Below are 27,373 nucleotides of genomic sequence, written 5' to 3'. Positions count from 1 at the left end.
AAAATAAATCGATTGTTCTCACAAGAAGAAAATCAAACTCTAATCCCGAAAAAATGGCCACACAAAGTAAAATCATTATATATTCACAGACTAGCCCATATTAAATATTAAACTTATTTAGCAATTCACACACTATGGTATTAAATTTAAATTATACAATTAAATATTAAAGCGGCACGCGAGGACCGGCGGTCTAAGGACTTCGTAAAGTTTTGCCACGGACTTCAGTCGTAGCGATAACGTCGTAGCGGGCAAACGTGTCTTCTACTCTTGTTTTTCTTGGGATTGCGCGCGAAACACTACGATATGATGTAAATTTATTATCTGTGCTTGCATGTGTCTCTATGGTTTATTGGCGCGAAATATCCAAGGAGGTTGATTATGTAAAACTGTTCCGTGAACTATTTAGAATTCTTAGTGACGTGCTCCGATTTTAAATTGGTATGTATGATCTAAAATAATGTAGAACATAAAGAATATGTTTTTATATGCCAGGATTTTTGACTGTGAATTAATTACGAGTAATTTTAATGTTAATAATATAAAATACAACTTTTTAAGTATCTATTTTTAATATTCCTACGCATTTAAATTCTGTTTAGAAATCTCAAAACGCTTAATATTTCGTACTATATTTATATTCGATTTATAAGATCCCTGTAGAAAATATATGATATCATATCGTATTATTACATTCTTTGTTAATCTTTTTTACACTGACAAACATGAAATTAGACACATAAAGGTGCAAATATTGTATATAAAACTAGCTGGCCTGGCGAACATCGTACCGCCTAACAGTTGATTCTTTATTTTTTTTAAATACTTATTCTGCTATTCGGGTCTAGCTAAGATAAAAAAAGAAATTTGATAAGACAACAAATACATTATGTCAAAAAATAAAAATTTACCTTCCCGGAACCCCTCCACTAACACTTGAACTTTATGATATGGTATTAAAGTTCAAATTGACTTTTAAGTATTATTACGAATATTATGTATGGGAATATAGAAAAGTGTTGTTTTTAGACTTTTTCACTCAATTTTTTTTAATTTTTCTCCGTAAGAACCATCCTCGTACTTCAAGGTATATTATAAAAAAAAATCTGACAAATCGGTCAAGCCGTTTTCATGTTATGTCGTGACAACGGAAAACGGGTTTCATTTTTATATATATAGATGATAGATGTGTTAGAAAATATTACATTTATTGAAATAATCATTACAAACACTACTTAAACTACACTGACAATTATTTTCCACATTCAGTAGACAACTGTATATTAATAATTGCCTTTAATTATAGAGGTATAGTTTGCCGTAATGAAACCGTAACAAAATTTCGAATTTCGAACACTCCTAGTATATTTAAATGTTTATAACCTTAAGAATTACGTAATTTATTCAGGGTTGCCCACTTGAAGCGTAGATAAAATATCAGAGTTTGCAATTTAATAAGCCGAGGTATAAATATTAAAGGCCGCACAAAATTTACGAGACAAGTTAAGTAAAAAGTTTAATATCTCTTTTGATAGTAAAAAATTCACCCCTCGGCCTGCTTTAGGGATGTATCGAGAAAAGTTTTTATTGACGATACTTACCTAACCGCAATCTTAAAGTTTTTGAGTTGAAAAATCACTTTTAAAACCGTAACCGATTTATTTTATAGTTGGAAATTATCTTAAGATAAAAGTAGTATTTAAAATATATTGGCCAAGACATTTGTGAGTTCTAAGTCTTTTTAATAGCAAGCACATATACTTATAGCTTGGATTCAGAATTCAATTATACGGTTAATCAAGAAATAATTAATCCTTTTTCCTCTCGATATTTTCCCGTACAAGCAAGTATTGACAAAAATTTAGTACAGCTGTAAACCAAACCCACTCATGGTCGAGAACATAACCGCTTCTAAAATTGCTTTTCCCTACATTTGAAGTATAAAATCAATTGTGGTGATTTTTAATTGTTTGATCAGTAATTGTTTTTTTTAAAATGTTTGTTTTGTTTAATAATTGTTTAGATTAATATTTGTATGATCTCTACATGTATGTCATGTTTGCCTTTAAGTGCTTGTCACATTAAAAATTGTATTTTGTGGTTGTTTTACCAATGTATGAGCGTGCCGTGCGTTGGCAAACCTTTTATCAATAAAAAAAAGACAAGCTTTATCAAAAGTTATATCAATCAATTGAAATAATAAGTCGCGAATTATCAAGTTTCTAACTCCAGTAGTTTAGCGTCTATTTATAAACCAAAACAACAATTTTACATGTGACCGGAACATTTTAACTATACTATAACACGCAATAGATATTTTTTAAATATTTAAAATTTAAATTTAAAAATTTAATTTTGTAAATTTTTAAATTTTTACAGAAAAACAGTTATGTAATATTGTTAGTTTAGTAAATAAAGTGTAAGTATTATTAATATTTTCTATTCATTGAAGATATGGAACATCGAAGACGAACTAGTGCTATTTTGTAAAATTGCGTTTTTTTTAAAATATTTATTTACAATTACAGTCATCTAAGTATACATGTAGTATATACGTCGTTATATACGTATAAAAAACATGATTTTCTATCACCTGGAAAGCCCACACGTTAGATTTTATATAAATAATTGGTGACCATTATAGGATATTAATCGATACCAACGCGGCGGAAACCGTCCAGTAGAGCCAATTTGATAGTTAAATTTCATCACCGTTTACACGATTCTACGAATTTGCGAATAAAAGAGCCGATATTTGTTTAACTATTGTTATTCTTGTTGAGCTCCTTCCTGTACTGTCAGTCACTATATACATTTTTTTAGATTGGTTATGCAATTTGTATTTTTATTGTCTCAGGTGAAATTATTATGACGACTCATTGGTCTAGTGGTTAGTACCCCTGACTGCGAATCCATGGGTCCCGGGTTCGATCCCGGCTGAGACGAACATCGATGTGATGAGCATTTGTTGTTGTGCTTAGGTCTTGGGTGTTTAAAATATGTATTTATATCTATCTATAATATGTATATCCGTTGCCTAGTACCCATAACACAAGCTTTACCAGCTTAGCATGGGACTAGGTCAATTGGTGTGAATTGTCTTAAAAAAAAATTAATAAAAATTAATTTATTTATTACATACACTTTTATGTTATGAATAGAGCATCAAATTTTGTATTCTAATAAAAATTAAAAGCACATTTGAAACACAATTTAATAAATCTTAAAATGTAAAAAGTACCATGGCGCGTACTTTACATTCATCAAAGTTGTAAAAGCTTCGATTAAGCTTTCTCCATAAATAATGTGTTAGCGCCCATTGTAAATCAAAATGAGCGCTTTTAAAGTATGTATGTATTTTGATAAACACGTAAAATAAAATATCGTACTACCTATATAAAATGCATTTGATTATAATAATCATGGCGGTTTAACAAAAAAATTACAATACATTTATTTTATAGTGATTTTTGATGATTTTTATTTCACCTCATTATTTACATAAAATATACTTTGTCTTTTAGTTTTTGGTTTACGATTTTACCAATATTGTCATATGAATGTCAATGTATCAAACTTAAATTGAAATTTATTTTAATTGCACGAAGCTCTTCTAATTATCCATTAAATACTCCACCATGATCCATAATGGTCACGCAACTAAACCTATGTCATAAAACACACCTTTAATAATGTTTTTGAGTAACTCACATTTTACGTCCATCAACTTTCACCCCAAAGGTTTCACCCCATTTAATGAAATATCAACCATAATAAGCATGCACTTTGACACGCTATCTTAAATTAAAATATCGTTTAATTTAATTAAATATTGATATACCTAATTAATTTTGTTGCAAGCCACAATGTTTGTGTTTAAAGTCTCGGTGAATATATGAAATTAAATTTTTATTGAGTTGAGTAACAGTTCGTTATTTTTCAATACATATTTAAAACGATTTGAAAACAGAGGTATCACTATGACTTGTGATATTATTAAAATTTGGTTATATTTAAAGGTAAATAAATACAGATAATGTAACTTTTTCTACAGCAGTGATACTTTTTGACATCCAACACCTTTTGTCTTCAGTCATCGTGACCACGCACGCTGTGAAAGCATGGGAAACGTCGGTTAAATTTAAAATTATGTTAAATAATTGAAAATTTATAATAATACATAACTTTAATCCGGTTAAAAAGTTTTTTTCTTTAAATGAGTAAATGTTATGTCAATAAAAGACAATACAATATTTAAAGCTCCTAAGTTGCCAAGCACGTGTTCAGCTTCATAAGTGTATATATGTGTTGGGTCTGCCCACATATTTTCTAATAAAATCTAATAAATAAAGGTGGGCACCAGGAGGATTTTGGTTTAAACTACCAAACCTATTTTTATGTGGTAAAGTTTATTTACCACAAAAAAAAAATGTTATTTTACTATCCTAACACAGATAGATAGATTAGGTTCAGTTTTTATTTATTTCACAAAAAAATAAAACTAAATCCCAAAATAATAATTAAAGAAAACATCCTCACAAAGTTATAACAAAAATTTCATATAAAAAAGGAAACAATTTATAACTCAAAAGTGTTCAATACACGGCAATCACCGTCCGTATCTGTTGTATCTCTCAACCTATTATATGATTTAATCAATATAAAGGCATATATTCCCCTACATTAAAAGTTATAAATAATGTATCATTACATTATCATAAAATTATTAATTTAAGTGGGCTAATAATAATTCATGGAAGTCATTACTTAAATCGTTTACATTCCCATAATGCACACCGTTAAAAAAACTTAACCACCGTACTAAATAGTTTTATGAGTGAAAATCACAGTCGCGGAAAGTGTATTAAAAAGCATTTTCCCTTGTAAAAGTCATTACGAACCAAACCAAAGTGCATGAATAATATATATGCTAAATTCATATCAATTACCTTCATACATCCAAGAACTAGTCATTTGGGAAGTTAATCAATTATTCGTTGACACCGTACAAGAAGTTGCCTTTCACATAATTGAATGTTCTGTAATTGTATGTATATCATAGATATGTTATGCAACTGTAACTCCTCTATTGGAAATAAGGCAGGCTGAGATTTTGGAAGGAGTTGGGTTGGTTTAATTAACTAGCCAAACTTTCATCACAGTGTTTCTCGCACTGCAGAAAAAGAAGCAAGACCAATTAGGCATAGGAAATATTCGATTATGTGTCTGTTTTATTCATGATGTAAAATTTCATTAAAAAAAGTTAAATATAAATGATCATGATCAGACATGCCAGTTTTCTCACATCCATTCATTTGGAGACAGCCCAAAAAGCCTAAAGCCTTTCTTGTTCTTAAGAAACTTAAATGATATGTTTTAGGAAGAAATCACTGGGCAATTGTTGATAAAACACCATAAATGTATTTTCAAAACATAATGAAAAACTGAAATTCAATTAAATAATTTTAATAACTTTTCTTATGCCACCCCTTAACAATCATATTGCCCCCTGTGTGGCTTGGACCCTACGTTGGGAGAGACTTCTCTGATACAATGTTGTTTATTGAATTAAATAAAAAAAAAAGAGTGTGTGTATTTATATACACGCGTTAAAAGTTATACTTCTTTGGCGTATGGAAAAAAATAGCTAAAATGCACTAGTGATTAACGATAAATATTAAAATTAATCAATTCAATTCAAAATCAATTATTATTAGTAAATACTATCACCATCCTATATGAAATTAATTAAATAAAAACACCAAAATAATATTTATTTATTCACACTGTTTAATTGTACTGTTACGAAACACGTGTTCTTAATATAAAAATACTAGAATATAAAAATTCAAAAAAATTCAAAATTCAAAAATCATTTATTCACGTAGGTAACATAATGTACACTTGTGATTCGTCATTAAAGAAATACATATTAATGCTTCTAATTTTACATTTACTGCCAGTTCTCAAATCAAGGGCGTAGAACGGAAGAGAAGAACTGGCAATAAACTCTCCGCCACTCTTTTTAATCGCCATGTACATCGCCATATACAACTTGAACATAGTTATTATCGATTTTCATGCCATCTAGATCTAACTTCATTCTGTTAATTTTGTGTCACGGTGCGCGCGCATCGTAAAATTTCACCCTCATCAATTTTTCATAACGCGCCTAAAGAAGTATAGAAGTATAACTTCAAAAATATATTACCTTTGTTATGGGAGAGCTGCCAACCCTGACCCAGTATTTTTTTTATTTTAAAGAAGTTTCCAAATCTTACACATTATAATGCATAATTGTTTAACCTAAATTAACAGGGGCCTCATAGCCTAGCGGTCTTATTAAGTGGCAGCTAGGTGAGGAGTACCGGGTTCGATTTTCGGTTCGAGGGCAAGTTTTAATTTAAATTTGTTCTCGGCCTTTGGGAGGGTTGTACGGTACCGGGCGAGTGCCTAAACCGTACATGGAGGACACGGTCGAATTTCTAAAGATAAGCACGAATTATAAAAAATCCTATACTTGACGCTGGCTAATGCACAAATCGTGCCAGAGCCATAAAATGGGACAGGAGTAATAAATTCATAAAAATCATGAATGCGCGTACTCAAATGCCTCTAACTCGTATCGAAAAACCCTATTATTACTACTATTAATAATACATATGGTTATTTTTGTGCAAGTCAATCTTCCTAACAATTATTTAGCTAGAATTGAATTCACAATGCAGAATAAATATTCTTTTGTTAGTTAAATTGCATTTGAATGACACCGTCACTTCATAGCACACTTTACACTTATCTCGAAAAGAAATGGATTAAAATACATGAAACATATATAGAAACGCGAGATATTTTTGTACAGCCGTTATTTGACAGTATTAATAATGAAATGTTTCTTTTATAGAACGCGGAGAAATTGAAACGTGTTGACGTTACATTTATAAAAGCTCTGTAACCTTTTATTTTCTTCACAATTTTAAGTATGTAAAATAAACAATTTTCAATCTAATAGGCAAAATCAGCATCCTGTGCCTGACACACGCCGTCGACTTTTTGGGTCCAAGACAAATCGGTTTCCTCACGATGTTTTCCTTCACCGTTCGAACGATGTTAAGGCGCACATAGAAAGAAAGGCCTTTGGTGCACAGCCGGGGATCGAAACTACGACCTCAGGGATGAGAGTCGCACGCTGAAGCCACTAGGCCAACACTGCTCATTATATTAGATTGAAAAAATATCATGAAACAGATTCAGAAATCTGAGGCCCAGACCTAAAGATGTTGTAGCGCCACTGATTTTTTTTCGTTTTGTAAATTAAAAAAAAAAAGTAATTATAGTAATCAAGGATGGAAGATCGATTGAATCACAGATGCGGTTTGAACGTTTAACTCTAGGTTAAAAAACACAACCTTTAGTTCTTGGCCTCAGATTTCTGAATATGAATTCTCAATCATTAAGACGCCGTCGATTTTTAATAAATGCACAGATAGAAAGCTATTGGTGCACAGCCGTGAGGCAAACGCTCGACTGCGGTTGAGAGGCGCACGCTCATAAAATAAAGAACTACAATACCTACTTTCATAAAAATATATTTTAGTTTTTATTGAATTAAAAGTAAATTTAATGACAATGAAAACGAGTCATGCAGCGTTCAAAGCACGCAAGCTGCAATATTAGTTTTAAACAACAATTTAATCATTCTAAAATTGTCATAATTAAAAGGGATTCAGTCCGACTAAAGCTTCATTTAAACGTTTTAACTCGTCTAACCACTTTCAATAATAGCAACTTGTTTTCTAAACCTTCACACAGATGGATTTTATACAATTATCGCTAATCTATTTGTTTGTTTAGATATTTTTTTCTACTAATTTCAAAGAAAGCGATTATTAATGTGATCTAGTTGTATGGGTATTGCTTAATTGTTTGAGTCTGAGTAGATCTATTCAGGCCCTCAAGCACGGAAGAGAAGAAACGATTCCAGAAATCGAGTATTTCACCTTAAAATACATACATATTTTTGTATTATTTTTTCCATTTATGTATTACGACTTTGAAATGTGGTATTACCGAAGAATGCTGAGGATAAGCTGGGTCCATAGAGTCATGAACGAAGAAGTTCTACGAAGAAAAGAAGAAGATAAGATACTTGGGACATGTGTTTCGACACGAATGGCACCGACTTCTTCAAATCATCATGATGGGCGAGGTCGGTGGAAAAAGACGCGCTGGCAGAAGGAGGAAGCCGCTCCGCAATATTAGAGAATGGACGGGAGTGGCCAGCGTAGAACAGCTGATGGGCTTGGCGAAGAATAAGAAGAAGTAAGACGAGTTGACCGTCAACCTCCAGTAGTGGAGAGGCCCTACAAGAAGAAGATTTTACCTTAGTATACTGTCAAATTTTCTTAAATTTGGTTCAGTAGTTTTCGAGATGTCAATACATTAGTCGAAGGGTTTGTTGGTTGAAAACGATTTTTTTATTATATTTAAATTAAACTTACCTCTTTACTCTTTTATTTACATATATATTGATATAAAATTATTATAATTAGCAGTATAAAAGCTTTCTTAGCACCACATCAAATTCCTTTGATTAACTTTGTCACAATTTTATTTACAAATACGATATATTTAATTAAAAAACCAATACAACTTCAACAACAATACATTCTAAAGCTAAATTTTCACTTAAAAGCGATCTATTAATCATGGTTTGTATGTAAACAGGTTACAAAGCTTTTATTCCCTTAATAAATGACTTTCATAGCACTCGAGGCATTGAAAGTTGTGAGTCTTGTAAATTAATTCTAGTTAGGCGACAGGTAAGGCTAATCACCAGCTCGCCTGACCTCGCAGGTAGTTGATTAAAATTCTATTTAAAATTGTGTTTTCTAAGAAATAATAAAACAAGTGTATGTGTACTTATATACACGCGTAAGAAGTTATACTTTGGCGTAATAATTTTCTTCGAGCACTTTAGAGGGACGTTTCCCTCTTCGAATTGCATTTTTCTTGTCAATTTTAATGGTCACTTCGAATCGAAACGATATAATATATACCAATCATGATATTCTAAAACAAATACTATGTTTATTATCACATTTGAAGGGGTTTTCTCGTATAGAAATCATTATTTCGGTTTAAATAAACATGACTCTGAAAAACACTACGCCATGACAGACAATGCAACGTCGATAAAACAGAGCAAGCGCCAACTAGCAGCCCAGACTGTTTTACCAAAGTTTGAACATTCAGGGTGTCAGATTTTTGTGACGGTGTGCGCGCGCTTCGTAAAAATTTACACTCATAATTTTGGCCTAACGCGCCAAAAGAAGTATAACTTCAAAAATGTTGCGAAGACAATTGGGAAATTTTGATGAAGGGGTTATGTAGATAGACAATGATATTCGTTGATATACATATAAACAAGGTGCCCGATATACTCCGAGACTGGTGAGTCGCCGTAATAACGTATTCATTATGGTCTCGCAATAGTATGTGCTCATCCGCCGCATTTTTCTTACATTTTATTTTATGCTTCCTACATTTCTATTTTTATCATAATAATTATAACGTTGGTGCCCACTTATCTAAAGAAATTCATTAGTATAAAATGAATGATTGTAGAGTACGATGCTGAGTAGAAAGTCCCTTAGCTTAATTAATTATTAAAGCAAATATTTCCATCGAGCTGGTAAAGACTAATTACCACCATGACCTACTCTACTTTTGAGAACCACGAAAAAATTCTATAAGTGTTTTTGGTGATTGCCATAGGTACTTTGTCGGGGTATTGGTGTCGCTTATTTTTGTTGTTTTTAGACATTTTTGACGGGGGTAGACACGCGGATACTTTTTAATGTATAAATACGTGTAAAGATTCTAACTTCAGACTCATATTTAAAAAAAAACTCATTAAAATAAGCTTTTTTAAACGCAATTTTTACAACATTAGGTCGAGTACTTTCTGGCAGTAGTCGAAAAATGTATGTAGGTATGTTAAAATGTAGTTTCTAAACACTTTTATATTAGTCATTAAGTATTTTAATATTTTTGTTTCATATTAATTAAGAAAATGTTTATCAATCTTGAGAAGCGCTTTTGTGGGTGAACGTAAAAACATTACAATACAGCGAGGTGGAAAGAGGTATTTATTTTTTAAATTTATTTGTTGTTTTCTTCTGCAAAGAAAGAATGATGTTATCTTCAGTTATTTTGTATATTAATTAGCCCTCGATAATCTTATATTTTAATAAAGCAAATAAACAAAGGAATCTGTTAACAAATAATATTAAAAGCCTACGCCTGATTAGGTATCTTGATTATATGATGAGTTATATATTTCGGTCTGATTTTCATAAATATCATATAAAAAGATTCAATCTCCTTAACTCTGAATGGATTTATCGTCGAAATTCAAACTAATTTTCTTACGGACGATTTGTAAGGCTTTGTTCTTGATAACTTCTAAAAGATCTACTGAAAATTAATATATTTTAATCAAATTCAATGTAAAAATGTTCAGCCAAATAAAAATATTAAATAATTGGTCGTTCTTAGAATCTAGTAAATATTTAATAATCAACCAACACATCTATACATTTTAAAACGTTGACATATTATCATCCACGAAACAGCGTAAAGTTCGTTTCCCATTCGAATTTATATCGTGTTGTCAAATTGCGGCTACAAATTTTAGCCGGCAATTATAGTATAGATTCACAAATTATAGCAATTTTGCGTATCCGAAGAGACGATGAAATTCCGAATTCAAACCGCTTATTCATCGAAATCGTTAAATCGACACATCAATTTATCACAACCACCAAATACAATTCGCAATACGTTTACTAATGAAGCCATTGTACCAATCGTTTTTACACAGCAATTAACTTCGAATCTCAATGTGGTCTGTATAATCACTCGGCACTGCACTTGTACTGCTTGACACTTGATTTGGTGGGAGCTATTAGCGTATCGATGTAGTCGATTCTAGTTCGAGTACTCTTGACTCGATTAGTGACGTACCGTTATTGATTTTCATAATTGTACCTTCAAAAAGTTTAGACGGCTCATTGGTCTAGTGGTTAGTACCCCTGACGAATCCATGGGTCCCGGGTTCGATCCCCGGCTGAGACAAACATCGATGTGATGAGCATTTGGTGTTGTGCTTAGGTCTTGGGTGTTTAAAATATGTATTTATGTCAATCTATCTATAATATGATGAGAGAAGCAAGAAAAATGGACAAAACTTATCACAGAATGGTACCCTTTAGACGGAAAGAGACATAGAGGAAGACAGGCTAAGAGATGGGTGGATGACGTTAAGAAAATAGCGGGTTCAACATGGACTCGCACCGCAAAAATGAGAAAAGACTGGAGAGCTTTAGAGGAGGCCTTTGTCGGAAGACAAGTTGTAACCGAACTACCGTTTGCCGATAGTCAATAAATATTAAAATTGTTAGTATATTAGTTAAACTCTAGTTAATAGTCAAAATGTGTTTTTTTTTAGATAGTAGTCATAAGTAATTTTAGGCACACGAAACTACTCTGTGTAAAACTTGTTAACAACAATAAAGGCTTTTTATTTTTATTTTATTTTATTTATATCTATATATCTATATTGCTTTTATATACCAAGGGATCCAACACGGCTGCGGGTGCCTGCATGTTGCACCGCGCTATACTCGAAGAATTGTTACGCCATGGCTGTGAGAATATTTAATCACCTTCCTAAAAATTATAGATCACTGCCATGTAATGTTTTCAAGGGGAAGGTGATTAGATTTTTAAAGTCAAGGTGCTTTTACAGCGTAACCGAGTATTTAGAATATAAGTTTAACAATTACTCATAAATGACTTCTTATTATGACATTTGCATGCCTGTTATTGTACGGCTGATTGTGCGGACTTTTCTTGTTGTTGTTTTTATTTTATTTTGTACCACTATCATTGCAAATAAAGGATTTATTTATTTATTTATTTATTTAAGCGAATAAGTGCCATTAAATAAATAAAAATATGTATATCCGTTGCGTAGTACCCATAACACAAGCTTCACTAGCTTAGCATGGGATTAGGTCAATTGGTGTGAATCAATCAAAAAAAAAAAAACTTGCTGTACTCGTGGGTGTTTAGATATTAACAGAGCAGTGTTGGCCTAGTGGTTTCTGGCTTCAGCGTGCGACTCTACACCCTGAGGTCGTAAGTACGATTTCCGGCTGTGCACCAATGAACTGGTGCGCATTTAACATTCGCTCGAAAGGAAAACATCGTGAAGAAACCGGCTTGTTTTGGACACGAAAAGTCGGCGTGTGTCAGGCGCAGGAAGCTGATCAACTACTTGCCTTGCTTGACAAATTATACATAAGAAATCTGAGGCCCAGGCCTAAAAAGGTTGTAAGCGCCACTGGTTTTTAAATTTTAGATATGAACTATACGTGTACTACAATTACATTGTACACAAGGTTCTCAATATTGACTAAAATTACAGGTCTAATAACCATATGTTTAAGACGTAATGGAAATGTTGATATCAAACCCGAAATATCTGCGACATGGCGGCGTTGGATTACAGCGCAAGGGTAGCGTAAATACACAATCTCTATATAGTAGTTGCTATGTGACATCGGTCAGTATTAATTACCAACTCCATTCGGTTACCCCAGCACCCCAGTGCCTGATATATAATTATCCTCAACTTGACATTTAAATATAGTGACGAGGCGGAAATATATCAAATTTGACACAATTCGTATGTAATTAATATTACTTTGTGAGGCGGAATATTTTACATAACATACTAAATTTACATCAAATTAATTGAAATATGTTTTTTTTAACTTTAAATACAAGAAGTATTTCATATCTTTTTGTTTAAAGTGACCATACTTTTTACGTAAGCCTATGAACTATTAAAGATATGTTATATCACATGTGTATATCACATTTAATTTCTATTAGGATATCTTGTGACAGTGAAATAACTATTTTACCACTTTTAGTATCCAGTATTAGTGTAGTGAGTTCCACCATATCAGGGTGTTTTTCTTGACAAAACTATCGTAATTACGTACGTATCGTAATACGTGAGTTGGAACACTATTTTCAAACACAAAAGGCACTAACTAACTCACAATATTTATTGAACAGATTATTTTTTAGAATATAATTATAACAGAGTGGTTCATAATTATCGTCTATTTTGAAAATCATTTTCATATATAATTGTAATAATGGAATATCAATTAAAGTCTTCGACAATCTAAGACAACACAAAATTGCTTTTAAAACGCCATTGCGTCCAATATAATCATTAAACTAACACAAAAACCCTTTCCATGTATAAATATTGAATGAAACTTAATATTGAATGTTAGAAAGCACGCTTTTTCCATTTCAACCGTAAAGATAACGTCTGTCTAAATAAATATTGTGCGAAAGTTAAACTGTATAGTGTATACGCGACGTATCGTCCACTGTTTTTATTGTACTGCCATATGGACAGTGCTGTTTGCGGAAAATGTTTTACGTATAAAATCTTCTTTAACGTTTATTTATTATACTATTAATGACACAGTGCAATAAGATACATTTGCGTTTGGTTTGTTATATGAAGAAGTACATATTTTTGTGTCTGCGATACATTAGTTCACGTTATAAATTACTTCATTATGTTACGTCGTTAGAAATATCTTTATCAAAAAAAAAAATCAGTGGCGCTAGATTTCTGAATCTGTTTCATGATTATTCTTAAATCTAATAGGTAAGTAGGTGATAAACCTTCAGTGCCTGACACACGCCGTCGACTTTTTGGGTCTAAGACATGTCGGTTTCTTCACGATGTTTTCCTTCACCGTTCGAGCAAATTTTTAAGGGCACATAGAAAGAAAGTCCATTGTTGCACAGCCGGGGATCGAACCTACGACCTCAGGTATGAGGGTCGCACGCTGAAGCCACTAAGCCAACACTCACTCAATTTCTTTATCTAGTCTTTGATTTTCTCCTTCGTAGCATTCAGCCCTTATTTACATAGATTTTACGATATTCATTCCAGTAGGCGTTTCAGTAACTAGTCGTTACGATTTTCTTCGTCTAGTTTTTGTTTTTCTCCTCCACAGCATACAGTTCATATTTTTATAGATTTATTTCCACACTCATTTCCGTAACTGTCTAATAATACAGAAATTTGCAAGTCAGTGAAAGCCTTCAGTGGCTTCAGCGTGCGACTCTCATACCTAAGGACGTAGGTTCGATCCCCGGCTGTGCACCAATGGACTTTCTTTCTATGTGCGCATTTAGCATTTGCTCGAATGGTGAAGACATCGTGAGGAAACCGACATGTCTAAGACCCAAAAAGTTGACGGTGTGTGTCAGGCACTGGAGGCTGATCACCTACTTGCCTATTAGATTTAAAAATGATCATGAATGGTCCTGATTACACTTCAAAATCGATGAATGCTTTCTAAACGTCGTTCTTCTCATGTCTTTCGATTCCCAAGTCCATTTACTTATTAAGACAAAAATGGTTAATAAAAAGATACTCTCTCTCAGACTATTAGAATATTTTTAGCATGTTCATAATTAACATTCGAAAACAAAATAATTTCAATGAATCAAACTAAAGTAACGCTTAAATACAAGAAATATGTTGTTCACCGAAGATTCAAAGGAAAACGGAAATTCCCTTGTGAATAAACTGAATAGTTTTATCTCAAAGAATATCTCTTTCCCTTACATAATGATGATATTTGCCGAAAATATGACTTAGGAGACCATCAGTCAGTGGAGATGACACTTTAATAATCGTTTCGAAATTTCCCATTAACTTATACAAATATTTAAGTTTTTCATATAGGAAGTTTTGTATAGTAAACAGTGTTAGTATACCCTAGCATTAGGCTTAGTGGTAAAGCATACGATTCCCGATCCTATAATCGTTCGAAACCCGGCTGTGCATTCGTTTTCGTTAAAAAACGATACTGAAAGGGACTTTTAAATAAATTGTTTTTAGTATTGTCTTTTATTGACATAACTTTTACACATTTAAAGATAACATTTTTATACCGGATTGAAGTTATGTATTATTATAAATTTACATTTATTTTACATAATTTTAAATTTTTCCTGTGATCACATGTGTGATACTTTTTGACATTCAACACCGTTTGTTCACCGTGATCACGCACGCTGTAAAGCACGCGAAACGTCGGAAAAATTTAACATTATGTAAAATAATTGTAAATTTATAATAATACATAACTTCAATCCGGTATAAAAGTGTTTTCTTTAAATTGTTTTTACTCCTTATTATGTTCATAGAACACATATTGAACTTGCTGCGTCTATATCCTCGAGAATCCGATAGTCGCGTCATATGAGCCTAAAGCCTTCCTCAATAAATTGACTGTAAAGTTTTTCCAATATATTGACGATCTTTCCCAGTATTGTCGCATAGGCTGAGTTCATATTATAATATTTAAAAACGTTCTGTCCATAACAGACACAATAAATTACTAATGTACTGTACCAAGCTAATGTTGGCGTATGTAATATGGTTTCATAATAATTCATATGCATACATTTCCTTACAGTCTAGCCACGTTTAAAGATACCTGCTTTTAAAGTGCTGACTTAATTTTTGTATGCTCTGGTGTCATTGATCGGTAGAATAATTGGATGTACATACAGATTTTCCGTCTTAAGCTTTATTATCTCTTTATTAAATTATGACATTTGATTGTTCAAATTGGTATTCATTAACATACGAATTGCAAATGAAAAGTGACGAAATTGTTTATTGTATGCATATTTAAGAATATACATTGTGTAATACAAAATCTTTTATGTGTATTAAATCTTTATAGGCATTAAAAATGTAAGAATATCAGCTAGCTGCATAAATGTTCCCTAGCCTGTATTCTTACAAGCTTTTTGTTGGCTGTTTCCGAAACTTTACTGCACCCGTCACGTTGTTGACACGGAACTTTCTACACAAATTAATGTCTTTGTTGAGGAGTATAATGGCATCGTGGCTAGAGGTTTGAATTTTTGTTCATTTTCTTCGCTTTTCTTAAAAATATTCTAGACTTACATTGATTTGACAATGAATATTCTGGTTAATGCATTCATATTTAAATCGTATGTATTATTTTACGTACTTAATAACACAAAATAGTATTTACAATATTATTAACCTAACTAACATAGTAATAATAATGATAACAAAAATTGATAAATGGAATATTAAATTAATTTAATACGTTTGGTGCCTGTGGCAGTGTACCTTTAACGCTGGCAGCATTTCCTCACTGTATTGCGGTACTTATTGGTTTTTTTACGTACTTTCAAGCACATTTTGGCACTTTTTTGAAGTGAAAACTTCTTTAGCGGCGTTGTACACTTTTTTTGGAATGGGTAAAAAATGTTAAACTCGCGTCAGGACACGTGACTAGATCGAAAAGTCGTAAGACGGATGGAGAGTAGACAGCTGGCGCGGCGCATTTAATGTAATATAAAGTGTCATGTTTGTGTACGATATCGCAATAAATAAATATTGTATTCTACCACATAAATGATAGTACTTTTATACTATTAATTAAAGCAATTCGTGCAAAATTATTCCCTAACCTTTCCAAAATATCAAAAATGCACAACGTTAATATTCAAGTTTTCACTTCTGCCGGCACTCCCGGAGTGCAACCCGTCGTTATTTTTTATTCCCTTGTCCTTTATCGTTTAACAAATAAAATAGGTTTCTTCAATGCATATTTTGGTATATACTGTACAGTACTTATTGTTATTGTCTGTTAAAATATTTTTATTTATCTTAAACGCTGACTCAAACTGAGACTTACACTAGCTCAGATATGGCTTAGACAAATACTTGAGCTTTCTTGTACTTAACAGTAGTTTAATATTTATAATATGCGTTTGAAGTGTAAAAAACCTCGTAGAAAACATAGTTTATTTTGTTTCTTTCTTACAATTTCACTCTCTCAGACTCAGATTGTTATATCTATATTTTTGAAGTTATACTTCTTTAGGTGCGTTATGATAAATTGATGAGAGTGAAATTTTACGATGCGCGCGCACCGTGACACAAAATTAACAGAATGAAGTTGCCCACGGAAGATGCTACGGCATTGGACATAATTTAAAAACAACATTCGAATAATAATAGAATTTATGTTACTCTTAATGTAAGAGAAAAATAATAAATATTTATTTCTTTAATTTTTCAAATGTAAACTGAACTTTATTGACTCCTTTTCCAGTCTTTATAAAGATTATTATTTAATTGTAATTAATTATTTGCATGCAATCAAAAACTATTTTTAATAATGCCAAAGAAGTATAACTTCTTACGCGCGTACATAAGTACACGCACCCTTTTTTTTTCTAACAGGGAAGTCATCGACCTTTTTATTCATTCCCTCGACTTTTGGGTCTAGGACACGCCGGATATCTTACTATAGTTTCCTATCCGAGCGAGTGTTAAAAGCGCACAAAGATAAAAAGGTCTCCCTTACTGCTTCAAGCAAATAAGGCAATTCATTATAAGAATATAATAAATAGGTCATCCTTTTTTTACTTTCATCATAATGCCAATAAAGGCCAGTTTTGCGTAGTTGGGTTCGTTAAATCACTTTGTTTACAGTAAAGGCCTATTATGAAGTACTATCGATGGAGGCTTTTCGGCTATTTATTCCTTATAAAATATAAAAATTGCTTATCTAATATATAAAATTCTCGTATCACAATGTTCGTTCCCATACTCCTCCGAAATGGCTCGACCGATTCTTATGAAATTTTTTATGCATATTCAGTATCTTTCAAACCTCAAAAATAATATTAATATTTTTTAGACAATTTTTTTGTTTTTATTTTTTTTATGATACAACATACAAAAATACATACAACCCCTAATTTTTACTACTCTACGATCAACCCCTATTTTGATTATAGTAGATAGTTATTTTTATTGAACTAAAAAATTGTTTCCTAGAAATAATATACATGGCAAAACAACGTTTTCCGGGTCAGCTAGTAGACTCATTTTTAATTAAGCTATACCAAGAATATATACATGCAAGAAACAGTAATTCATATTGTGTAATTATTTGATATAATTTTTTTCATAATTACGTAATAATAATTAATTACTTCTGAGGTTTTAGCGTAGTGGTTAAGTCTGCGATGCTCAAGCCTGATTTGTCCATTCAATCCTATCAATAGCTTTTCTTTTTATGTAAAAGGAACCTGTTTTTAGTATATATAAAAAATCTCCAAGGACTTTGAAATCGGCGAAGTATATAAAAAATTCTACACGTCTACTTGCCTACTAAAATATTTTCAATTAGAAACGCACAAAGCTCCATCTGTGCGTTTATATTTCGATTAGAGGTTTCAGCTGTACATGTAAGTTAAATTAGGTTATCTGTCATCTTTGACATACTATTCCACAATCGAATTAATGTTTCAAAGAGCTTTTGATAGGGCTTAGGTACTTTTTTTTTTTTTTTTTTTTTTTCGTGGGGAAATGCGTTACGCATACCCTCCCGCGGCACGGTTGACCTTGGTGGGGAAGGGTTATGTGGGACTCGCACAACAGTGCATACCCACTAAAACCCCACGGCGCCACCAGCAATCGCCCGGGGCAGTACACGGTAACAGCGTAGCCTTGTCCGCATCCAGCCACGCGATCAGCCGTTAGTATCACGGTCCTCTACGGCAACGAATGATGTGGAATGGACCTTGGCACAGCAAGGGCCTTTCACATCGGCCAATTCACCCTGTTTATAAAGCTGGGGGAGGTCGGGCACGATGCTTGCAGGGATGCGTCAGCATCCCTTCTTTTCGACGCATGAACCCCAGGGATTAGGTACTAACCTAAGCGTGCAAATTCGTGATGCTTGAAGTTTGGTCACTAGAACTCTACAAGTCTTTTGGAAAGATATAATTTTAATAATATTAATAGCTCATATAGTGTCAAATATGATTGTTTGTCATTCTTCACTTGTTACTTTAATTGCAATCAATTTGCAGCAACTTTGATTGAAGTCACTACTTGTAATACCAGCCGTGCGATTCTGTTAATCCGTGACCTCCTCGCACTAACAACGCTGTCTACGTCACTCACGTCATTTTTGGAATCTCATGGTATTCCGTTAAGCAATATCACATTACGTCTTGACAAGCGGAGGAAGCTTGTAGTATTATTTATCAGAATGCCAAATCGTAAAATGACTCCCTCACGACTGTGAGAGTTCTAAAAGTGAGTTACAGAATCGCAAGGCTGTAAAATTTAATATTTGCAAGTATTAATATCGATTTTTCAATAAGGTTATTTTTACTCAACAAATAAAACCTGTATCTTTTAATACGTATTATAGCGGATATAGATATTTACGTCAAGTGATTAATGTCATAATTTCGCATATCCGTTTAGAATATTTTATTTTAATGTGTATACAGACAAGAAATCGTTTATTGGTTGATCTCTCATAATATTAAAAAGGGAAAAGCATTGCATTTTTGGTAATTCGAATAATCTCCAAAACTAAAAATAATAATAATTCAAGTGCGTACAAATTCTTGAAAGGCCGGCAACGCACTTGCGAGCCTTCTGGCAATGTGTTCATGGGCGGCGGTATCACTTAACATCAGATTAGATTCCTGCCCGTTTGCCTACGATTTCGTTCGTTTCTCTGATCATCTTATTCTTTCTTAACAAGTAACGTCAACAAGGTCAGCTGACACATTATTTACACAATTATTTTACATTTATTTATGTATTCAAAAAAAGAGTGTGTGTACTTATGTACACGTGTTAGAAGTTATACTTCTTTGAACAACATAGTTGGATCAATAATTAAAAATTATACATATACCGACAATGAACCTCAAATCTATAAATGCACTCAAAACAGTTTATTCAAATCAGTTTTATCATTAATATTCAATATATATAAATATACTAATAAATAATAAATTATTATTAGTAAATACTATCACCGTCGTATATGAAATTAATTTAATAAAAACACCAAAATAATATTTATTCATTCACACTGTTTAATTGTACTGTTACGAAACACGTGTTCAAAATATAAAAATACTAGAATATACAACTTGAACATAGTTATTATCGATTTTCATGCCACCTAGAACTAACTTAACGATGTAGAATTTAGGTGTCGGTGTGCGCGCGCATCGTAAAAATTCACTGTCATCTTTTTTCTCCATCGCGCCAAAAGAAGTATAACTTCAAAAAGATTATAAATAAAAATCTACTGAGATTCTGATTCTGATTCGATAGCATTGAAATAAGCCACTAGCCCAACACTGATCTCAAAACTAACTGTTGAATTAGAAAATTCTTTCACTACTTGCTTTATTAACTCAGGACGCCAATAATAGCTTGCTTCGAAGTTAATGTTATAAATGAAATAATGAAGTTAACGCAAATGAAATATGATTAACTAACAGTAAAACAGTAAATTACAAACTTTATGGCTCCATTCATACTCGTAAACTTGTAACAAAATTAAGCATTATATTCTGAACACAGGAATAATTAAGAAATTAGCTACGAACAAGTAAAAATGGCGAAGCCAAAATGTAGATTTCGTTGTAATATTGTTGATATGTACTAGGGCTACTGAAACAAGTTTTTTATACGTTACAAATTCAAATAAATTTATTGATTTAGGTAACACAAGGTACACTAATGAACGGCAATAAAGATATACATATTAAATGCTTCCAATTTTACATTTATTGCCAGTTCTCAAATCAAGGGCGACGGACGAGAAGAACTGGCAATAAACTCTCCTTTTTTGATGGAGATAGAGATTTTTACATAAAGACCTTTATAGGTAACCGTTTACTTATAAGTAGTCAAATTGGGTAGTCAAAAACAAGTGCTGGTTAAACACTGTTGTCATTCAAATAATTTATATAAGATCGGATATTGCGATTACTGCTTGGTGAATATTTAAATGGCTGGTAATGTAATTTTAATACGTCTTTATCGTCGTACGTTTTTTCGTCTAAGTTGTCTGGAAGAAACTGCCATAATAAAACCGACTATTTAGATCCTTTTTCTTCCTTTTAATTTTCTGTTTTGTGATATTATATGACTTAAAAAGTATCTCCCTCATATAAATTTAACAGTCTGATTCTCGTTTTAAATAGAATCAGACAGATTCATACATTTTATAGAAAGAGGCAAAACAGTACATAACTTATAAGGACGGACAATTGGACTCATTTACTTTTTATGAATGGATGCACGTTACATTATGTATATACTTGGTACCGCTGTTGGGAGACTTTATTCGACTTCAAAGGAAATTGTCCAATATGCGGATTAATGTGGAAATATTATTATTCATATCAGTTAAAAAAGTTTAATTTACACATTTTTATTTAGAAGATGCCTGGTATAAGTACTGGAGAAGCCAAAGCTTAAAAAGCGGCAATTCGCGAGCTCTCTGACATTGAGAATGTCCATATCACACAAGATCAGATGAGTCTCCTGCCCGTTTGCCCCCTATTCTATGATCAATAAATAAAGCTTTTTTCGTGTATCGTCATCCAAATGCCACAGTGACCATAGGGTAAATTTATTATTGTTTATTAGTTTTATATTATTTCTAATTGTTAGCATAAGCGTAGGTATTATTAACATACTTTATAATCGTTAAAAAAAAACTATAATTTGTAAATAAGATTTTCCGTATTGTGGCAACCCTGAGAGCTCACAATAAAAAAGTTAATAAAATCATATTTAACTGTTACACTGGGGTTCATTAGAGAGTTGAACGTTCGCAAAGTATTTAATGAAGCTAGCGAGTTTATGACTAACTAGTCCCGTTAATTTATGGGTCCTTTGATAGTATTACGTAGGGTCAGGCGAAAATAATACTTAGAAACACGTGCTGGCTGTTTAATCAGGTTAATTAATGCTTAATTAAGAATTATTATCCGTCTAAAAAGGTCTAATAATAGTATATGTATGTATAACGTATTATGAACTCATTACAGTTTTTACAACATCCGTTTGTTTTGGTTTTCTATTGAAAAATCCCAAAAAATATGAATAAAGTATCGAAGGGACTACTCATATTTGGTCGTAAAAACCGATAGTCGTAACTGCCGATGACCTTGTTATTAAAAACTTAATACAATATAATTCAGCCGGGACCTATGGTCAATATAACCGATATGTTGTATGTGTGATGTTACAATCATTTAACACTATCGCTTTTTACACCCTCCGAAGCTAATAAATTAATCCTAACATCCAAATTAGTATGAAGACATAAACGCCATTGCCGCATCCAAATCTTTTGTCGCGCCAGCATCCTGTCATATGGGCAATTAAGCTTAATTACTTAATTAGTCCACTCTGTAAACCCCTTTTGTACTGTTTATTATTTACGACGGTTACCGAGTTTGTTACCGAATAACTGACAAGTAAAAATTAACCTAAACCATTAAAGCAAGATACATAGTAATCTTTTATAGATTATATTGTTAAAAACCACTAACGCGTGCCTTTTAGAAATGGGCTTTCTGTATATGTTCGATGATCAGCTTTTTCTAATAGGCAAGTGTCACTGCCAGAGTAGTGTTAGCCACTAGCTTCAACGTGCGACTCTCATACCTGAGGTCGTAGGTTCGATCCCGTGCACCAATGGACTTTCTTTCTATGTGCGCATTTGCTCGGACGGTGAAGGAAAACATAATGAGGAAACCGAAATGTCTTAAACCCAAAAACTCGACGGCGTGTGTCAGGCACTGGAGGCTGATCACCTACTTGCCTTTTAGATTTACAAATGATCATGAAACACATTCAAAAATCGAAGCCAAGACCTAAAAGAAGTTGTAGCGCCACTAATTTATTTTATTTGAAGTATCACTAACGCATTGATTTAAATTTATTATTGGCACGGCTGGGAATCGAACCTGCGATCTCAGCTGAAGCCAACACTGCTCGATCAATGTTTAATTACGTATAGGCCATCTGAATAGGTTAGATGCCTAATGGAATCTTCTTTTCCAAATAATGGTTTTTATCAACGTAAGAAATGTATTTCAGATGATTTAATTGTAATCCCCGATCAACTTATCAATGTCATATCATATTCTAAATTAACCATAGGGCTTACGTTGCAAGTTTAAATTATTTGAATGATTTATTCATAGGATTTTTATTTATAGGATTTGCCCAAAAAGAGCAGTCAACACAGTTCGTGAATATACATTTTAGTGGGCCGGCCTTTGAGGGATTACCAATGTTATATACGTAGTATAACCATAGATAATGTGTTTACAGTATTATGCTTCATCTATTTAGATGCTATCAGTAACTAAATTGTACGTATACTTTATCCATTACTATGTACCAAATTAAATATAAATTCAATACAATTGTTAACAAAGAATATTGTTAACAGTAAACTTATAAAAGCTCTTTATAAATCTCTCCTTATTTGGCTTCATATCTTTTATGTAAATCTTTACACCATCTAGAAACTTTTGTAATAAAGGCACACAACAGTTCTATTCAGTAATTACTTCTCAACTTCAACAATCACAGGCTAAATTGAAGTCAAAAGTTACAATAAAAGCTCATTAATACTTCAAAGCGTATAAAAATGTAAGAATCAAACATATTGTTTGAACTTAAAAGACGTAATAAAAACGCGAAGTAATATGAGCCAAAGTTGCTCTTGCAAAGTTCACGAGGACACACACTCATAATCTCAATATTTTTACGAGTTTTCTTTCGAGAAATTTTAATAAATAATACCTCTCAGTTATGTTTACGCGCCCCGCTAAAAGGTACGCTTACTTTGTTCTTATCAATATTTCCTATCTATAACAAATAATAAATGACTCGAGCGGCTCCTAAACTTCGATAAATAATAGGGATTAGAGTAGACACTGTCAGAGAGAGAAATGTATTGAACATTTTCTGTTCGTGAAAAATAAATTTACGGTTTTTCGGTGCTTATACTCGATGCACATGACTTTGTTCATGTGGAAATTATCCCACGAAAAGAATATGTAGGCATTAAAAATAGGTTAGGTTTAGAGATGAATTTAGTGATATTAATTGTAATTTTTAAATAGGCTAATGTTAAAACTGGTTTAAACAGGTTTATCCTTTAATATGCGTCAATTTATTTTATTGTTTGAATAGTGTAGTGTACACTTTAAAGAAATAATTTAGTATTTATTGACACAATTTTTGTATCAAAGTATAGAAAACTGATAAAATATTTAGCTGATTCAATCTATTCTAATTGAAGTAACAGTAAGGCCAATGTGTCATAGGCCCCATAAACACTGAGTTTTATACACACTGTATAGGAAAAACGCCTTTTGTATGGCAATCAAGGTTTATTTACCAAAAATATTAAATATCTGTAAGATAAGTAACTTTATTCTTCTGATTTTAGAAATCCTTTTGTTTTAAACAGTAATAAATTTTCTTACTAGGCTAGGAATATCAAACAGATTTTTCTACCTTTGTCTGCAAAAAATAGAGTGCATTTTTTAAAAATGAAATAGGAGGCAAACGGGCAGGCTCACCTGATGTTAAGTGACTCACATTGCCTTGAATTTTTTGCAAGCAAGTGCGTTGCCGGCCTTTTATGAATTGGTACGCTCTTTTTTAGAAGGACCCTAAGTCGAATAGGTTCTGAAATACTTCAGGTTTCACATAGTGGTGGTGCGCGGCAAAAACTGCCTTAAAACGCTCAGCTCTAATATATTCTAGTTTTAGACTTAAATGGAACTATTGAAGTCACAAAAAAAAATGCTAGTTGCGACGCACGGATAATGGCGATTAAACAAAATAATAACACGTATTTTCATAATATATGTAATATACAACTAATGTCTAGGGTAACAAAATTTAACTGTCAAGAGGCAATGTATTGTCGAGAAATGCACCTGCTTCTGAGATTGGAATATGTATAAGCATACGACACATTCTTGCTTATGCTATATTATTTTGTAAAGGTAAACGTTAGTACTAGTTGTTTGATGCCAACTACGGGGCTGATATATTTTTATACGATGATGCTTATTTTTATGCACTATATACTTTTACACACAAAAAATTACTTACACTGTTCATTTTTACTATGATTATTTTTTCTATCATTATTATTACATTCTTTTCCTTTTTTTGCGTCTGAGGCACAATCTAACTGTTGTGGTCTCTGGCAGAATGACCAGCGCTGTGGAACACGTCTGCTCACAATTCACACACATTACACACTTAAAATGTACCTAATTCCTTTTTTTCTTTCCATATTTTTTTATTATTATTATTTTGTGTGTTACTGTGTGTGTGTTTTGTTGGTGATAAATGTTATGTCTATGTCTAGATATTATTATTTTTTTTAAATATAAGTCTTTATCTTGCAATCAGTCAGCTAGACTATGAGCAGATGTGTTGAGAACTGTTAGACGTTCAGAGCAAAATCTCCTATATTATACAAATAATTTTTAGAAATATAAAATCTAAATCATCATACAAATCTTACTGTATAAAGTAAATCCTACTCCAATAAATGGTTAGGTACTCTTGAGTTCCTAAATGCATTGTATCCTAAATGTATACAATTTTGGTTGAAACAATCATTTTATTGTGTTGGAAAGCAGTAGAAGCATGAAAATTAATTACCCAATAATGTATAGAGACGGTGTGAAATAGAAAATTGAATTATTAATTATGAATCAATATATTATGTTCTGTTACTAACTCTACTACTTACCTATATTAAAACTACATGTATGAAAATCGGATTTAAAATAAAAGTATTTCTTTCTAGAAGTATTTATTTTAAATTCTGATATTTTCACTAAAAACAAACATCAATGTAAGCAAAGTACAGATCGTGTCATAAAACTTTGTGACATAATTTATCTTTCACCATTTTAAGCTAAACGAGATCTCAATATAACTTCTTTGTTTCAGATAAAAGGCGACCCAATGTGAGTGGGAATAAAGATGAGCTTAACGTATCTGATCCTAATGATAGCCTTCGCAACAGTCGAAATAAATCTCACTGAGAGTCGTCAAAATGATAAACGCAGATGGAAATCCGAAAAGTCGCCTTATTCGCATTTCGTTAATATTTGCGATATACAAGACAGAGCATCTAAAGTGCATTGCTATTGTGAAAGTATAAAAATAAAAACAGCAACGAAAGCCGACTGTTGGGTTTTTAACGGTGGAATCGCTGAAGATGATCCCTTCTGGTCCAACTTTTATTCTCAACCGAAAATTGAACGGCTGACTTTCAATGTTAGAACGGACGGTGGGCTCACATTTATTCCCGCAAAAGTTATTGTGCGATTGGATCATTTGCAATACTTAAATATTCAGTACGCAAACATATACAGCATACCGTCCTTTGCGTTCACAAATTCAACGACGCTAAGAGATATAACGCTGCATAGAAATAAAATTGCGAAATTGGAGAAGATGTCATTCGCTCATTTAATTATGTTGGTGAATGTGAGTCTTGTAGAAAACCAGATTTCGGAGATAACAAAAGATGTATTCTACATCTTACCTAATTTACAAAGACTTTATCTTTCAAAGAATACAATAGAAGTTTTACACGACGGGTGTTTTAAGCATTTGAACAATTTAATCAAACTCGACTTGAATAATAATTTGTTGACTGTAGTAATCAGAGAGAATTTCCAGGGGCTATCTAATTTGATTACCTTGGATATGCGAAACAATAAATTGAGTATGATAGGCGATCTTGCGTTCGCAGAACTTTGGGGTCTTCATGAACTTTATTTAGACGGGAATGAAATAAAGTTCATTTCGGAAAGAGGTTTTGGTGGCTTGACACAACTTAAGAAACTTTCCTTAGCCAATAACAAGCTAGCGGCGCTGGATGACGGAGTGTTTGATGATATACAAAAGTTGAATATTTTGGATTTACGGAACAATAACTTGGAAACATTAAAACACGAGACGCTGAGGAACGTTATAGATAATATGAAGTCCAATTATGCGTTTATCTCTCTTGACGGTGAGTTTTCTTTCGAGATTCTCTTTAAAAGTTTTTAATTTTATATGAAATACTAGATAGTTCATACTTGTTTATTTATTTTTAAATCTGGTCTTTACCTTCGAGAACTCTTTATGTTTATAGATTAAGTTCAATTCTTAGTATAATAGCAAATAATTTAGATAGATATATGGTAAAGCACCTTGACGTCCAGACTCACAACAGAGCGTTTATCAAGACAGTTTTTGCCACGCACCACCGCTATGTGGAACCAGCTGCCCACTGAAGTATTTCCGTACCAATTCGACTTCAAGAGT

At 32.3% G+C, this 27,373-nt stretch overlaps 1 protein-coding gene across 1 annotated transcript in view; it reads left to right on the top strand.

The window, feature by feature from the left end:
- Positions 1–215: 215 nt before the first annotated feature.
- Positions 216–27,373, top strand: part of LOC125060401 (connectin-like) — a 32,016-nt gene continuing 4,858 nt past the window's right edge. The window contains exons 1-2 of the mRNA XM_047665289.1: positions 216–441; positions 26,003–27,077. Of these exons, the coding sequence (XP_047521245.1) occupies positions 26,036–27,077 (1,042 nt within the window). The 5' untranslated portion in view covers positions 216–441; positions 26,003–26,035. The remainder of the gene's footprint in view (positions 442–26,002; positions 27,078–27,373) is intronic.

The sequence above is a fragment of the Pieris napi genome, chromosome 21 (assembly GCF_905475465.1).
Source record: "Pieris napi chromosome 21, ilPieNapi1.2, whole genome shotgun sequence".
Lineage (NCBI taxonomy): Eukaryota > Metazoa > Arthropoda > Insecta > Lepidoptera > Pieridae > Pieris > Pieris napi.
Note: the sequence above shows the minus strand (reverse complement) of the source record. Positions and strands in the feature narration are given on the sequence as shown.